Source organism: Nicotiana tabacum, chromosome 3 (genome assembly GCF_000715075.1).
Source record: "Nicotiana tabacum cultivar K326 chromosome 3, ASM71507v2, whole genome shotgun sequence".
In the NCBI taxonomy this organism is placed as follows: Eukaryota; Viridiplantae; Streptophyta; class Magnoliopsida; order Solanales; family Solanaceae; genus Nicotiana; species Nicotiana tabacum.
Window position 1 is genome coordinate 196633224 of NC_134082.1, and position 17771 is coordinate 196650994.

At 34.9% G+C, this 17771-nt stretch overlaps 2 protein-coding genes and 1 long non-coding RNA gene across 5 annotated transcripts; 2 read left to right on the forward strand and 1 right to left on the reverse strand.

Moving 5' to 3' along the window:
* Positions 1 to 1195: 1195 nt before the first annotated feature.
* On the forward strand, positions 1196 to 6906 carry LOC107783759 (L-ascorbate oxidase homolog). The gene is made up of 8 exons (XM_016604781.2): positions 1196 to 1684; positions 1773 to 1882; positions 4599 to 4869; positions 4965 to 5067; positions 5182 to 5527; positions 5780 to 6145; positions 6251 to 6329; positions 6434 to 6906. The coding sequence occupies exons 1-8, from the start codon at positions 1538 to 1540 to the stop codon at positions 6644 to 6646; spliced, it is 1635 nt and encodes a 544-aa protein (XP_016460267.2). The 5' UTR covers positions 1196 to 1537; the 3' UTR covers positions 6647 to 6906.
* Positions 6907 to 8954: 2048 nt separating this feature from the next.
* Positions 8955 to 11870, forward strand: LOC107783752 (transcription repressor KAN1-like). Of its 2 annotated transcripts, XM_016604772.2 has the most exons (6): positions 8957 to 9742; positions 10209 to 10285; positions 10402 to 10438; positions 10832 to 11003; positions 11336 to 11438; positions 11551 to 11870. In XM_016604772.2, the coding sequence occupies exons 1-6, from the start codon at positions 9535 to 9537 to the stop codon at positions 11707 to 11709; spliced, it is 756 nt and encodes a 251-aa protein (XP_016460258.1). In that variant the 5' UTR covers positions 8957 to 9534; the 3' UTR covers positions 11710 to 11870. The 2 variants fall into 2 exon arrangements, with proteins under 2 accessions (XP_075106472.1, XP_016460258.1); XM_075250371.1 differs by lacking the exons at positions 10209 to 10285; positions 10402 to 10438 and having other exon boundaries at positions 8955 to 9742.
* A 1666-nt stretch (positions 11871 to 13536) lies between these two features.
* LOC107783757 (uncharacterized) lies at positions 13537 to 14830 on the reverse strand. Of its 2 annotated transcripts, none has more exons than XR_001647511.2 (2): positions 14445 to 14830; positions 13537 to 13814 (listed from the first exon to the last, which is right to left on the reverse strand). It is a non-coding gene; the product is annotated as an uncharacterized LOC107783757 (long non-coding RNA). The 2 variants fall into 2 exon arrangements; XR_012708093.1 differs by having other exon boundaries at positions 13537 to 13827.
* Between the last annotated feature and the right edge of the window lie 2941 nt (positions 14831 to 17771).

The following is a 17771-nucleotide window of genomic DNA, read 5'->3' on the forward strand; positions in this document are numbered from 1 at the left end:
TATGTTATATGTGACCATAATAAACGAAAAAAGTCTTATTTAATAATTATATAATTAAATAAAAAGCAACATATGACCCCACCCAATTGTTGACTCAATTTGTTTGACCCGTCCAAAATTGGTGCAGGCCGCCCATTTGACACCCATAGATTCAAACTTCCAACTGTGACCTTTTTAGAATTATTTGAATCCCATCGCAATATAAATAATTGGATCACTAATAAATCTAAAATGAAGCAGTAGATCTCACCGCCACTTTAATGATTGGCAACATGTTCCAACCAATTGTTAGTTGTTATCACCAAATAAATATTGAAATTCTTAGGAGATGAACAGAACATAAATACGAAGAAGCCCACAAGAAGATGATTTTTGAATTCTTGGCATTAGCAATTGAGCATGCATGTGCACTACAATTGATGCTTGATCAAACTTGGGATTTTGTGATGCCAAATAACAAATTTTTTTTTATCTTAGCATCTTGTCAGGGAACAAATTTTAACTACAAACTCAAACTTAAAAGACTACATTATATCCGCTGAGTACATTAAGTATTATATCCATGAACATCACCTAAGTCTTCTATCATTTTTGCCTGATACTCTAGCAAGGATGGATCCAAGATTTATATTTAATGAGTTTAAGTTTTTAACATTGAATTTATTGTATTTTTGAAATTATAAGTTTAAATATAATATTTATTAAAATTTTAATAATTTTTATATATATATTTAAACTATATGCAGAAAAATTGTGCTCGGTTGAACCACCATTGTATCCTGGGCTGCTAGATTTTCTATTTTGACCTTTGGAACTCAAAAATTGCCGAGATATGATCATTTTGGGGTGAATTTCAGCTATTTGACCCATGCTGTAATCAGAGACGAAGCCACAATGTTGGGTAGGGGTTTGGCTGAACCCGATAGATTTGGTTCAAATTATGTGTTTGTCTTGAAATTTAATTAAATATGTATAAATTATTAATTTAGAACCCAATAACTTCAAAGAATTAGGATCCGAAACTCATAAACTTAAAATTCTAGTTTCGTCTCCGGCCGTAAAACTTCAATGTCAAAAGTTAAAGTGTTGCTAATGAGACAAGATTTGTAGTTGTAGTTGTGCCAAAAAGTTTTATCTTTGAATGTTCTTCTATAGTATTTAAACTCAAAACATCTAAATTGGTATCATTATTATTACTGGACTGCATCGTGGTGAAAAGATGCCTAATTTGCTGTCTTCGAGACTCCAATTAACTTGTTATTGTGGTGGGTTCGTGCTATCCTTTTTAACATTATTTTAAATGAGGAATTCCAGTTGCATGTGAAAGGGTGACAGACAGGGGCTAAGTCCTTACTTCATCAATATATTTGTCCACTCTCACTGACAACTCACAAGCGCTCCTTTCTCCTTCCTTTTTCTCTTCTACTGTTTTCCCTCCAGCTTTTCCATTTTGGAGAAGAAGGGGAAGCAGGAAAAAGTTAATTTTCTTTTTCAAGAATTTCAAGAAAAACAAAAAGAAACACTAAAAAGTAACATAATGAAGGAGAAGAACAATGTTCATTCTGTCATTTTCACTATTCTTGTGTTAGTTACTCTACAAAGTGTATATTGTGACAATCCTTATCGGTATTACACTTGGAAAATCACTTACGGAGACATTTATCCTTTGGGTGTCAAACAACAGGTAAATCTCATTCTTCTTCTCATAGTATTCTTCATAATGTATTCTTATTAAGGTGATTTTAACACTGTTATGACAATGGTGGTGGCAGGGGATCTTGATTAATGGGCAGTTTCCAGGGCCACAGATTGACTGTGTAACAAATGACAATTTGATTATCAGTGTCTACAACTACTTGAATGAGCCTTTCCTCATTTCTTGGTATGATTTTAATCAAAGTGTATTCGTTTTTCCCTTTGTCTTTCCTAATCACTAATGCCATTCAGATAAAGAAAAGATACAACATGTTGGATGTTAAGCAATGCGATTGACATTTTTTAAGATACAAACACAAAAACTTCTTTTTAATGCAGATCTATTCAATATTTCGCCTCCTATATATTTTCATGAACAGTGAAATGTCTCTGATAAAACTATTTTCGTCTCAAATGTTATTCCTCATTTTTTTGTGCATAGTGTTTTCTGTTATTCCTAATATGAGTGTATCAAAGTAGTATAGAAAAGTGAACATCTTTGTAGCAAAGGAATGCAACTTTTCGCGAAAAGCTAAACGGTGTTCTTGGAAAGAAAGAGATGGGTAGGGTTTTGTCTGTAGGGGGTGATGTGTTTTTTGGTCTAGTTTACTACTGAGACATTAGCTGTAGGAATTGGACGCGTTTAATCATTTGTATGCTGGTCCATGTGAGTAGGTCCTAGTCCTGTTATCTCCTTTTATTTTTAGTTCTCAAACTTAGCTTTCATGTAGTAATGTTTTAAAAGGCACTTAATACGAGGCGAGGCGAAAGCCTCGAGGCATGGGACGTAAGCCCCACGGATCTTTAATTTTTAAAATTTATAAATAAATAATATAGCATTATAACACAATAAAATATAAAGAGATGAACTAAAAGTTCAAGATAACTAAAAAGAATTAAAGAAACTCATATAAAATAAAATATTTAGCATGTTTTACAAGTATAAGTAATACAATACTGTTAAAGTTACTATGAAATATAAATTAACTCCAACCTCTTAACTTTCAAACAATTAAAAATTATAATTTCTTAAAAAATATTATCAAATTGCATATTTTACCTCTTTAAAAGTAAATACACAATAAATTCTTTAATACTCAATTTAAAATATTACTCCTTCATAAGTAATTATAAAATTATTTTCAATTAGTATTATTAAAATTTATGATAATTTTGAGAGACATAGAACTAAGACATGAAGATATATCAAGTAAAGATATAAATTTTGGTTATCTATTTTTAGAAGAAATATTCAAATGATATTCACCCTCACGTTGTTTTCAATTAGTAAGTATGCAATAATATATTTCGTTATTTGAATTATTCACAATTTTCATATTTCTATATAGATATAAAGAACTTTAATCATTCATTTGTTAAAGAATTTTGATAGTTAACAGTGCAAATTAGTGAATCGAACACATGATTTGCATAGGAACTGTTGGGCGAGTCCCGAGCGTTGAGCGTTAGGCGTGTTTAGGGCGCACCGTCGGGTGCTTGGGAATGTAAGCCTCAAAGAATTAAGCCCCACACACGAGTCTCAAGGTGTTTTGATAGTGCTCCGCCCAAGGCGAGTCCCAAAAAAGCCTTTTAAAACAATGTGTAGCATCTAATGGTCAATACAATTGATAAAAATTTATAGAATGACCAAGATTCAAATCTCACGTAGACAAAGAAAGTTTAGGTGATTTTTTTTCAATTTGCCTAAATTTTGATGGACAGCATTATTTTTCCGAGCTGGTAGGAAGTAGCACATGTCCGAGCTGGTAAGAAGTAGCACATGTCCGATCAAATAGTGGAGGTGTGCGGTCATGATACTTTCATCTTAAAAAAGAAAAAGAGATTAATATGATCTAGTTAGATACTCCCAGTCAAGATGTGCACCCACAGACAATAATAATGTTATAAAAGAAACTTAATATACTATCTTTCATCTCCTTTTTTGGAACTTAAATGAGCAAGATTCTTTGAGACATGGAGTTAATATGGTTGGGGTACAATACTTTGGTACATCAAATAAACCCATTACCCACGTGCTAGATCTCTGACATGAAATATTATATGTGGAATACAATGAGCCACACATCTAGAGGACAGAGAGAGAAAGTGGCATGTCTTTCTGTAGGGCCTACGTGATGTATTTTATTAAGTAGCATTATTGAGGAAAGTGAATAGTTATTAGCGCTATCTTCGGCTGAATGAAGGCTAAAAAGTCTAATTCCACCAGATTGTGCAATGACCAATCAATGCTGAGCACCAAAGAAATCTTTCAAGGATATATTGTAGACCTTAAAATAAATACTACGTAGTAAAAAAAAAAATACGTATAAGCATGCAATCAACATAGTATTAACTCAGGTAAAGATTTTCGGTTCGAATTTTACTAGTGACCACTAGTAAATTTTTTACATATACTTGGTACAAGGGAAAAAGAAACATGCCTTCAACAATTTAAACTTTTAGATAATGTCGTTTACGCAATTCACCCTGATACAAATTTTGTGTGTAAATTACCATACATACATATTGAAAATGGAGAGGAAGTAGAAGTAATTGAAGGAAAAATCGAAGATTTATTGCAGAAAGAGCTGAATTGATTACATTTCTGTAACAACTAGAAATAAGCTGGTATAGTTCATCTTAGCTTCTTTCATTTACTCTAAATCTCTTGCTGCATAGGTTAGTCTTGCAGTGTACCATAGATTAAATTGGTATAACAAATTAAATTGGTCTATGTTAATAGCAACCATTGGTCACATGACAACCTTTTCCTGTATCTTCTCTATAGAGTAGTTAGCAATAATTTTATGAGTTCATTGGTATGGACTAACTCAAGAATTATTCCATTGGCACTTTCCCTTTTGTTGCTTCTGACAATTCAGATTTGTTGGCAATTGTTTCAGGAATGGTTTACAACAAAGGAGAAACTCATGGCAAAATGGAGTTTATGGCACAACTTGTCCAATTCCACCTGGGAAAAACTTCACTTATACCCTCCAAGCAAAAGACCAAATAGGTAGTTATTTCTACTTCCCATCACTTGCTATGCACAAGGCAGCTGGGGGATATGGTGCCATCCGAGTCTATAGTCGTCCTCGAATTCCAGTACCTTTCCCTCCACCTGCTCATGATTTCACTGTACTTGCTGGAGACTTGTACAAGAGAAGTCACAGGGTAAGCCCCATCTGTTTGGCTTAATTATCATATTTGTTGTTACCTTTACAATAATATTTTGGTGCTAAATTTACATGGGGATTTGATTCTTGCAGCAACTGAAGTACATTTTAGATAGTGGTCATAATCTTCCCTTACCTGATGGTCTTATTATCAATGGTCGCGGATGGAATGGATACACATTTACAGTTGATCAAGGTTTCTAACTGAAAATTGCTAACTTAGTCTGATTACAATAATCTTGTTTTTACTGTGCCTTGTCTTGTTAATGTTTCAGCTTCAGAAACCTTAGTTCTCCAACTCATTGTGCAGGTAAGACATACAGGTTCAGGATATCTAATGTGGGGATGGCAACATCAATTAATTTCAGAATTCAAGGGCACACAATGAAACTGGTTGAAGTTGAAGGATCACATACACTCCAAACCTCCTACACTTCACTTGACATCCATTTAGGACAGTCTTATTCAGTTTTAGTCACTGCTAACCAGCCTCCCAATGACTACTATGTCGTGGTTTCTTCACGCTTTACTAGACGAGTCCTAACCACCACTGCTGTTCTTCACTACAGCAACTCATGGACAAAAGTCTCTGGACCTGTCCCTGGAGGGCCTACTACTCAAATTAATTGGTCCATTTATCAGGCCAGATCCATACGGTAATACATCTTTGTTATGTCTAACTTTCATGTTGAAAAGATAAGTCATTACTTCATATGGTTAGTTAAACTATTGGTAGAAATCTGCTTATAAGATACTCGTTGGAAGAACTGAAGTTATTTATCTTGTTCCAAACAAAGGCACATTTTGCATAGATGGAACGAAGAAAAATTGATACATGAATGCTTAGTAAGTATCACTTTCATTCTAACATCTCAAAAAACTCTTCTTTGGTTGTTTTGTCAAATCAGTTGGAATCTAACTGCAAGTGGACCAAGGCCAAATCCTCAAGGTTCTTATCATTATGGGTTGATCAAGCCTTCGCGTACAATCATTCTTGCCAACTCTGCCCCATATATAAACGGCAAACAGAGATATGCTGTCAACAGTGTCTCGTATGTTGATCCGGACACACCATTAAAGCTGGCTGATTACTTCAAAATTGGAGGAGTCTTTAACCTTGGTGGCATCTCTGACCAGCCTTACAATGGAAATGGTTATCTTGGAACCCCTGTTATGGCTGCTAACTTCAGATCTTACGTTGAGATCGTTTTCCAAAATTGGGAGAACTCTGTCCAGTCATGGCACATTGATGGCTATTCTTTCTTTGTTGTCGGGTAAATCATCTCATTATCATCATACTTGTTAAGAAACAAGAAAACTTCTCCTTGTCTGAGTTACACATTTACTCCTCTTGATTCTTTATCTTTGTGAATGAACAGTATGAATGGTGGACAATGGACTCCAGCGAGCAGATCGCACTACAACTTAAGGGACACAGTTGCACGTTGCACCACTCAGGTTTGTCAAAACTTTTAGTATGATAGTGCACATAATCTCAACTTTGCTCTATACCAAAACATCCTTAAACTTATGTTCCAATGTATCTGTTTGATGTAATTCAGGTTTACCCCAAGTCATGGACTGCAATATACATGGCATTGGATAATGTAGGAATGTGGAACATACGGTCTGAGGATTGGTCAAGGAGGTATTTGGGACAGCAATTCTACTTAAGAGTTTACTCCCCATCAAATTCTTGGAGAGATGAACTTCCAATACCAAAGAATGCTCTCCTTTGTGGCCGAGCTAGACATCACCACACTAGGCCTCTTTGAAACAGTAATATTTCTAATTTTCCGTCACGAGAGGGTGACCGGCTTATATCGTGTAAACCAAGGGAAAGATTAATCTGGGAAGAGTGAAGACGCTGAGTTTGAGCTATGACTTATAGTCTCTTCTTCTCTTTCTATATGATATGTATCCTATTTTCTGTTGTTGCAATTGATGGAATGTATCATTTCACATTTCATTTTTTTCTCCAAATTTTTGGTTAAATGCCAAATAGATAAGCAGGGAATAACTTCTTTACTTCAAAGGAAGAGTATATCTTTATTTAGTAAGTTCTTAATCCCATTGCTCCTGGACAAATGACTATGAACAAGAGTCTTGTGGTGGAGCCAAACTAGAAAAAGTACCTCTGATCTAATGACCGATCAACATGTTTATTAGGAGAAATTATCACGGAATGAACTACATGTAATGAAACTTAGCCAGAGTGATGGCTGAACATGATTTGGTAAGTTGAAGTCCTATTTAATGATTGAACTGCTAGTTTATTCAAAGAAGTTATCACGAATGAGCCACACATAACGAAATTTTTACGCCGGTGGTTATGTACGAAAAAGGTAAAACTACCATTTGGATGAGATTATTATTATTATTATTATTATTATTATTATTATTATTATTATTATTATTATTATTATTATTATTATTATTATTATTCATAAGTCATAACACACCAAGGGTGTAAAAGGAACAGAGAAAAGAAACACTGCACTTGTTTAATTACATGTACACTTCCAGTCTTTAATATGTTCGTAACGTACTTCTGAAGACTTCACCAAAATGCCAAAAAGAGTTTTCTCACACTTGTCTTTTAGCTAATCCTGTGAGGTCGATCATTTCTAAGTTAAACAACCAGTGATCAATAGCCATTAATGCCATCTCTTTGAGCCATTTAAGTGGGTACTATATATAAATTATGACTTATTTTAAAACTATCATCAATCAGAACCTTTTGAGGTAGAGGGTGCATGCTCCTTATGATTTCTTGGTAGATGTATGTCATGTGAGGACACAAGAATGTTTTGATACTGACTTCAAACAAAGTATGTCCTGAAAAGTAACACTATCATCAATGAGAACTTTTATGCAAAATTGTTCTTCAATGTTTTCCTTTTTCTTTGTTCTCTTTCACTATTTTCATCCAATAATGAATTCAAGGTTGAACTTATCCCAAGAGTTTCTGAAATTCAGTGAGAATTTTTCAGCTGCGTAATCAAAAGGATCTGGTTCTGCGTTCACACATAACGTCCACACCTCCCTTTGGCTTGTTCCCCATAATTCAAAACTACTACTCTAATAAAGTTAGAGAAACACCAAAAAGCTTACAAATTTTCTCAAACACTTGTCCATGTCTCTGCCAAGTCCTTCTAGAGAATATTCCCCCTATTTTCTAAAACCACTCTCTTCCCGTTTTCATCCCGAATTCTTTGTCCAAATACGTACCAAATTTTGGCTACATTCGGCCATCTTTGGCCGTGAATGGAATTTGGGAATGGATTTCTCCCAAATTCCATCCATCCACCCATGCCGATGTAATACACTTAGAATTTTGGAACAATGATGTGGAAAGTCTAACGTGTCATCGTCCAAAAATACCACGAACATACTTTGATATATTAAGATCTTAATGAACGCTCTCCTCATTCATTCAAAGAAGTTATCACGAAGGAGCCACAGATAAAGAAACTTTTGAATATGTCATTGTGCGTCATTAATTCTTGTGTTCCGTCTAGCCAAGGAAATTAATGTAAATGAGGCTATGTGCAAAAAAATAATAATAATAAAAAAAAGTAAAACTACTTTGCGGATGAGAGGGAGTTATGGTCTGCGAAACGAGGAATTGGAGAATTGTGGGGTATTTGGCATGTTTCCTTGAGGACATACATTTGCCTATGTCAGCCTTATCTTTTCCTCCTTTAGCATCACTTCAAGACTCGTCATTCTTGTTCGTAAAATAAGCTAAATTAAGTTTTTCAGCCGGTATATGTGTTAGTATTACCATTGCTATGTTTCCTTGAAGATATACATTTGCCTATGTCAGCCTCATCTTTTCCTTCTTTGGCATTACTTCACTACTCGTCATTTTTGTTCGTAAATAAGTTAATTAAATTTGCTCTGCCAACTGCTCAAGAAAGGAGAATACTGCTGTACTTTTCCATATTCATTTCGTTCCACTTTGTTTGACACTATTTCTGACTATCAGTTCATCCCAAAAACTTTTATTATAACCAGAGAGCAAAAAGAAGAGATAATATTGAGAAATATGAAGTCGCATAATTTTGGGAAATTATTTGTATATCAAAACCTTGAGAAACAAACACTTGGATAACTCATGTACACGCTTGTATTCTTGTTCGTAACGGACTTCTGAAGGGCTTCACCAAATGCCAAAAGAGGTTTTCTCACACTTGTCTTTTAGCAAGTCTTATGAGTTCGATCATTACTAAGTTAAACAGCCAGTTGAATATATAGTGGGCATACGAATTTTTTGATACTGACTTCAAACAAAGAATGTCCCATTAAATAAGACCACCATCAATCAGAGTATCTTTTCTGGGGAATTATTTTTCTCCTTTTTTTCCTTGTCCTCGCTCTTTCATTATTTTCATTTAATAATGAGTGAAATGCTGAACATATCACTAGAGTTTCTGAAATTCCGTGAGAAAATTTCAACTTCATAATCAAAATTCAAAAGAATATAATAAACTCTTCAAGAACTCAATTATATTTTTTTATAAGAAATTCCTTCTTCTAAAAGCCAGCAGAAGTAGACAAACATGACAACAGACTCACCAATATTTATTCTCTTTTTGTTGTAGCACAGACCATAACTCCTTTCCCCAGCCTACCTCCATCTTCCCAACACCTTTTTACCATGATGAAGGAGCCGTTAGAATTCTCTGAAAGCTCTTCTAAAAATTCTACTTCTTTATCCATTGAAAATAATACTCCTATGAAAGATCATAGCAATAAATCTGGAGGGGTAAGACCATATGTTAGATCCAAAATGCCAAGACTCCGATGGACGCAAGATCTTCATCGCAGATTTGTGCATGCTGTTGAGACACTTGGTGGAGAAGATCGTACGCTACCTCTCTTTTTCCCTTTTCAGCTTGCATGAAAATTACATGCATTTGAATGAGCTAGCTATATATAGAAGTGTATGAAAAAGGGGCATTTCCTTTCTTAATTAAGTATTTACAATCCTTTTTTCATTTAAGAGGAGTGGACCTATGATGACTTTAGGAGAAAGGTTAATTAATTTCCAAAATTACTATAGGAAAAAGATATGTCTCTTTCTATTCTTGGCTATTAGTATTTCCTATTAGTTGATATGGTGGGTTTAATGGAAAATTTTATTTTGTGTCTTATACAACCGACACTAGTTGTATGAGACATTTTTTTTATCTCATAGTTTTATTTTTGTAGACTCAAAAGTGTAAGATTGAGGTCCATAAATTTGTGAGACAAAAAAGGGTCTCACACAACTAATGTCAACTATAGTTGTAGGACACACAAAATAAAACTTCTCGTGTTTAATTAATTTAGGAGCAACACCAAAGATGGTGCTACAGTTGATGGATGTGAAGGGCCTGACAATATCTCACGTAAAAAGTCACCTTCAGGTTAGAGTCTAGCTTTTAATCTCTAGGGTTAATTGGAAAACCAACTTTTTGCTTCTGTTTATTTTCTCTTTTTTGTTTCATATCTGTAGCTTTAACATCTATTTTGATATGAATAGATGTACAGAAGCATGAAGCATGAACAGATGATACAAGGTATGCATTTAATTTCTTTTGATCAAACTAAATTTTATTTATATGTTTTGTGTATGTATTATATATGTGAACGAGTTCAGCTTCAAACTAACTTTTTTTCATTTGGGCTTCTTCTTTTTAAATTCTTTCTTGTCTTTATACATGGAACTGTGTGGCCAGATTGAAACTTGGTTTTATTATCTCATGAACCGGAGTCAATTGAATTTAGTTTATATATGTTTAATTTATCAATAATTAAGAAAGTACTAGGTAAGATTGAGAAATTTAGAATATGCATAATATATACCAGCAGGAATTAAAATCTGAGAGAGGTAAGCTCATAAGATTCACAACATCTCCAAATGTAATTATTTATATAGGTTAAAAATTCATTTTTTTTTTGTTTTGTTACAGCTGAAGCAGAAGCTGCAAATGGGAGTAAAAGGAATAGAATGGATATTGGTGCAGCCAATGGGAACTATCATCACTACTACAATATTAATGACAAAGCCTTCTTTGGTGCTCATCCTTTGAGTAATGTAACCAGTAATTATGCGGAGCTTGCCTCTATTTTGCCTCCTGCATGGTTCGTCTAATTAACTTCTCAAATTGTCTTTCTTTTTTCTCATCTATGAATTCATGTAATTAAATTCCATTTTCTATGAAAAGTTATAGGAGAAATACTGAATTTGATTTAATTTCTATGCACCTAGTAGCGTGAATAATTTTTATGAGCTGCATTATATAACTTAGACGCTTGCTTAATTAGCTCATTAACAAGTAAACTAAGCTAGTAACTTAAAATAAGAGACATGTAATCAGCTGTAACATATTAAATTACAATGATGGTATAAAAATTCTTTACACTGCTATTGTAAATATATAAGTGCGTTCTTGCTTACCTAGGTCCTTTTACAGGAAACATATGCAAGAGAGCAAGGAAAATAAGATCATGGGATTGGAAGGAAAGTCTAATTATTCCATCATGTTCAGGGATTTCTTCAATGGCTGCAGTGTTCAAGTAATTAGCGAAATATGTTTATAATTCTTTAACTTGATACAGTAAATTGGAAGCATTATAAGATTGGTACATATGACTACTTAACTAATTAGATTTCTTCTGCTTTTTGCAGGATATTGGCAACAGGAATAAAGTGGTAGGAGAAGCTAGCAGTTTGTCAAATAAGAGTCCATCTGCAGAAGAGGAAGATATCTCCAGCAGCACCATGTCCTTAGAGCCATCTGCCAGTTTTGATGTCAATAATCTCTCTCTTGACCTCACCCTTGCTTAATATCTTTTCGTCTGTTTCTTGCACAACCACCCCTATTCCGAATTTAGCGGAAAAAAGGCTTCTCGTTATCCTAATTTTAATTACTCTCAAGTCCTTGAGATCTGTTGTCATGGTAACCAACCTAGGTGGAACTTTGTACTAATTAATCAGTTTTTGATCAATCTGAGAATCGTTTAAACTTGCTTTAGTTTCATGCCACTTTTGAGGGTAGGATGTTGGGTTCGAGCCTCAACTTTAAATCCAATTAGGGTATGAGGCATTCTGTTAATTCCAATTTTACTTAGTTATGATTCGGCCTACCTCTCAACTTTTGTACTCGTATGCATGTTTTTTTTTTTTTTTTTTAATGTGAAGCCACATGGTGGCTTTTTTATTTTTTATTTTTTTTATTTTAAACCCCAATGACTGTGTTCATATATTATCACTGTCACACCTCCTTTTTATACACCCGAGGGGTATATAAGGGAGTTTTTCCAATTAAAGCGACATTATTCGAAATAAGATTATTTAATTTATCAGAGTCGCCACTTGGAATAGTTTATTTGGTGTCCCAAGTCACCGATTTATTTTAAAATCCCAAATCGAGGAAATTTCGATTTTTATTTAAAGGTCTGCGAATCAGAAATTCTAGATAAGGAATTCTGTTAACCCGAGAGAAGGTGTTAGGCATTCCCGGGTTCCGTGGTTCTAGCACGGTCGCTTAGTGATTATTATTTGGCTTAAGTTGTTTAACTACTCATTTTTAGAACCTATGTGCATTTAACTCTATACTACTTTTAAATCACTTAAATTATGCGTAACTAAAGAATTGAGTTACGCGTACGTATACTCTCTTTTTTTTGGCGCGTCAAAATCATGTCACGCGAACGTATCCACGATTAATAACGCTTTTGTTGATTTATTAAGAAAGTTTGGTTGAAGTTGCGCGAACGCATTCCTCGAGTCTTTTTAGAGTTAAATTTGCAATCATATTACGCGGGCGTATATATAATCGCAATACTAATCTAAATCGGGCCTAAAGCAAACTACAATGGTTCAAATTAATAAGAGGTTTGCGAGGGCCATAAAAAACTTAATAATGGCACACCTCGATCTTAAAGAGTTATTACTAATTATACGAGGGCCATGGACTTAGTTTATCATGGCACACCTCAAATTCACAAATTTTAATTAAGGTTATGAGGGCCATATGTTATGGGTTTTAAACATGGCACACCTCAAATGGTTTTTTAGAAAGAAAAAAAAACTTATTCAATTAAGGTCACCTAGGATATTCCTATTTGAGACTTAATTTAAGCTTAACAACGGCTAACTCATTATGAAGGGTTTTTAATTGTTTTGGGACAAGGGGAATGGGCCAGTAAAAGCCTGCTAACGAATCAGCTTTGAGAGCTGGTATTTGGGCTCGCAATTGGCCCAAAAATTGAAAGGGATCTTGGGCATTATTGACGGATTCGAATCAAGTGACCCACATTGGGCTCAACTTCAGGCGGGCCCAGAAGGATACATTCTCTAATTTGAGCCTATCCACCTTTCACCCTATCTATATGAATTAATGAAGTAAAAAGCTAAAAATGAAACCATTCTTTGGAAGAAAAACCAAGACAAGACTGGTTCGAAAATTAATTCTATCATATTAAATTGCAAGACACATGAGATATGTATACAACTGATACTAGGTTGAAGCTGGAATCCAACTGCCTAGGCCCAATGGCCCAGGTCAGACTTGCTTGAATGAGCCCAATACTTGAGTCTGCTTGCAATTGCAACCTAGTTCGAAATTCACATACATCTCCCAAACATATTCATTGCACCAAACAAAGAAAATTTACTACTGTAAGCCTACTGATAATCGAGCTTAAGTTAAAATTAACAGTCCATTTACAGCATTGAAAGTCCCATAATTTATACATTGAAGCCTTTAATCAGTATCCTAACAGCTATTATCTAAAGGAAATTCTAAAAGAAAAGTAAAGAAGTACAAAAAATTGAAAGCTTCTTCTGGTTTGAAATTCCTTCCATCAATTTCTTCAAGACCAAAGCATGAGATCTGCAAGAGGTCAGCTACTGAGCTGCTTTTCACAAGTTGTTCTTAGACTCCCAACCTGAAGTTTCTTACTACCAAATCAACCTCTGTTTTCTAAGTATTTTTTTTATGGATCTAACCATGTGAAAAAGTCAAATTCATAAAAAACTACTTCAGTTATACTAACATTCTATACTGTCAGGCCCAACACTTATACACCTAATGCAGAAAACAGTAACGATTCATGAGTTTAACCATGTTAAGTGTTAAACACATGAAACACCACAAGTTTCAAGCTCAAAATCATGGCAGGCTGCTTTGGTGAAGTGCTAAAATGAACTCAAAGGGAGTGAAAAAAAGGGAGGCTTAGTCTATGGACCTGACCATGTAGGGGTCAGGCTCAATGAACCAGCCTGGTTTTGAGAAGGGGAAAGCTTGAACATATGGACTAATCATTGCAAGAATAAAAGCAACGCATACTAGCAGGAAAGAATTAACACTATCAAAGAGGTTAAAGCATTATTATAGAAACTAGGGGTAAAGAAATTCAAGCATTTTTGAGATAAAGAACAGCCATAACACCATTGCAATTTCAACATGCAAAACTCAACAAGACATACATGAACAGTGCCAAACAAGGAAAAACAACTCATATTCATCTTAAGTCTCAATTACATAGCAGTCAAAATAGGAAAAGATTTACATATACCTTGACAGAGCAATGATATAACAACTGCAATGAGGGTAAGACTGTTGGAAAAGGTTCAGGAGCAGAAAGCAGCAGCAATGACCAAACAGCTTTAGCAAAACTAAAGAAACCCCAAAATTTCAAAACCAGAATGCCACTTGAAAAGTCAAAAGTCCCAACAAAAACATAAAAATATTCTTCTTTTCAACTCATTTTCAGCTTGTTAACAGCAGGAGATTTTTTTTTTTTCTTTTTTTGAAGTTTTTCTAAGATTTCCTTAAGTCTGAAATTCAGAGAAGAAAGAAATTTTTTCTGCAGAGAATGGTGTTGAGTCCGTGTGAAATTCTGTATGGAAGGTACTATATATAGAGGTATATAAGGCATTATGCTGATGGAATCATTCTTCAGCCATGAACAGCATATTCTAAACAGAATTGGGACAACTGGTCTTTTCCCATTGGTTTCAGTACTTTGTACTATCCAAATGAGGCGAGTTGCCCCTGTTTCTAGAGTATTTTAATATTTTTAAGACAGAAAACCCTAAAATACCCTTTTAAAACCTGCTTATTACAGCCTTTATTTAAAATTTCTATGTTCACTTAGGTCCCTAGAGTTTCTAATGGTTGGCAAATCAAGACTAACACCCTAGGGCCAAAATCAGCACGCACAAAAAAATCCAAGGAAAGACCATTGAGCAAATAAAATTTAAACTAAAAACAGACTCGATTTGTAGGGACATAATCTGGAACATTTAACAAAATGAAACAAACATGTATGAAAGCTTTTTTTAAAACATGAAATTCAAATGAAGATCGTTAAACTTATGCACAAGCAACAAACTCTAACTTAAACTAAATATGTGAACAAAAATCTGAAATTAGCCTAAACATGCAATTAGTCAGAGATGTAATTAGAAAAGAAGAAAAGAAATGAAACCACGGAAGAAACTGAGTAACAAGATAAACTAACCTAAAAACAAAACCTAAAACATCATGATTAACAGAAAACCTAAAATATGCAATTTACAGATAGAATAAAACTCAACGGAAAGTCAAACAGAAGAAAAGAAAAACGAATGGCCAGGGGAAAAGGAAAAAGAGGATAAGATAGAAAGAAAATTCAGAAAATTACCTATAACAGAACAATTAGAGTCGGAGAACTTGGTCGGAGTCAGGACACTTCGAACAATAGGTCTAATCCACAAGAGTCAACTGCTCTTATCAAACACAGTCGACTCATGTAGAATAGATCCATTAAAACCTTGAATCGATTCGGGCAGGGGTCTTTTAGGGCTTTTGAATCTAGGATCTAAAATTCGGCCAAATAGGAACCGATTTGGATAGGGATAAAGGTTGCTTAGGGCTTAGAGAGGGGTAAGGGTTGTAGGATGTTAATTTGGCATGATTTGGAGCAATTAAGGTTTTGGCCAGATCCTTTGATTCAAAATTTGAAGGATTCGACGGTGATTTGAAGGAAAAGGAGTTGAGATTTGGGATGGGGGGTTGTGGTGGTCTTAGGGTATTATTTTGGGGGCGATTGGAACGTTTAGGGTTTTCAGTCGAATTTTCGATCCAAGATTCAAACAGCTTGGGCCTGAATCAAAGGAAAGGGAGTGAAGATTTGGGATGGGGAGGCGAAGGGGAGTTCAGGGTATCATTTTGGGTCCGAATGGACCACAGAAAAATTCAAATAATTCAGAAAATTCTACAAAAATTCCTAAAATGGCCAATAATTAAACAAAAATCTATTTTTCTTGGAATTTTATAGGAGTATTTCATATGGGACAAAAATCACATGCTCACAACCACCAAAAGAAGTGGGCATCTGCCAACACTTCAAAAAAAAGGCCAAGGTACATTCCACCTTGACCTGTATCAACTAAGAGTTCTTTAGCTAACAAAAAAGTTCGCTTTGTCGTACCTTAGCCTTATGCTAGGTAACTGCATTCTATCCAACAAATATGGTCCTACTACACATCCAGGCAAGCTTTACCAATCAAAATACATACAAGGATCAACTAAGTTAGCAGCAGCCTTTGCCAAGCTACCAGTAGTCTGGTTCGCTTCTCTGAAGTAATGAGACACTGTACAATTAAGCTGAAGCATGATCTGCCTTAAAGCATCAATTTGTTCCTTCATTTTCAAGTTAGTAGAGTGATTGTTTTCAGCATTTCAACAACTACCATAGAATCCATTTCCAAGTCACAATTTACATAGCCATGTTGCATACACCATTAAGCACCAAAGAGGGTTGCTCGGGCTTCTGCCAGAATGTTACTAGAGCATATAGCTAGAACTGAATATTCCATAATCATGTCACCTGTATGATGTCTAACAACCCCGCCTATTCCTACTTTTCCTTCCGTGAAGCTGCTATTACTGTTGATCTTGACTCTATTTTCAAGTGGTCTCAACCACTTAACAATCTTCCATATCGGAGTTGGTTTGAAGCTTTCAACAATTTCACATAGTTCCAACCATGAATTTCCAAAGTTACAGTTTTTAAAAGTTCTTCCCATCATCATTTTGATTATCCACCAAGATTGGTGTTCCATGGTATCCTGCCATATTTTCTTCTGCTCCCCGTACCTACATGCGCATCTGTGCTTCTAAATTTTCCACACAACCACAATTGGTGTGATGTGTAGGACCATTTTATGTACCCCGTTCTTTGGTTTAGTCTCCCACCATTTCTTTAACATGCTGTTAATAGATTTGGCCCTATCATCGATGACCAAATGTCCACCAAACTTCTTCCACATTCTATTAGCTGCTTTCCCATTCAGAAATACATGTTAAAGAGTTTCCCTCTTTGGAACATTTCAACAGACACACTCAGATACAACATTGCTTCCAAACATTCCCATAGTGTCATCAAAGGGCAGCTTCTTTTGTATCAATCTCCAAGCCAAAAATGATAATTTAAAAGGGAGCTTTGGATGACATACCTTATGCCTAAATGGATCCTTCTGCCTTGGAATGTTAGTGAGGGAATGAGTCGACTTGGTTGAGAATTGCCTGTCTGCTGAAGGGTCCCAAACATCACAGTCTTTTGCATTTGGGTCACCAATCTTTACTTTGAATATTTGGCTAACAAATCGTTCAGGTATGATCTCTACTAGCTTCATAACATTTCATTTTCTCTCTTATATGTAGTCTCCTACCTTATCTTTAGCAAACTTTGCTTGACATGGGATTAGGTGAGCCAGTGCCCCATTTCTTGTCCAGTTATCCCACCACAAATTGTTGTTTCCCATTTGAATTTTTCAAGTCAAATTATGTTTTGCTTTCCTCTTGATCTGCATCATCTTTCCCCATGAATGGGATTGTTTTGAGCTGCTAGCCTTAG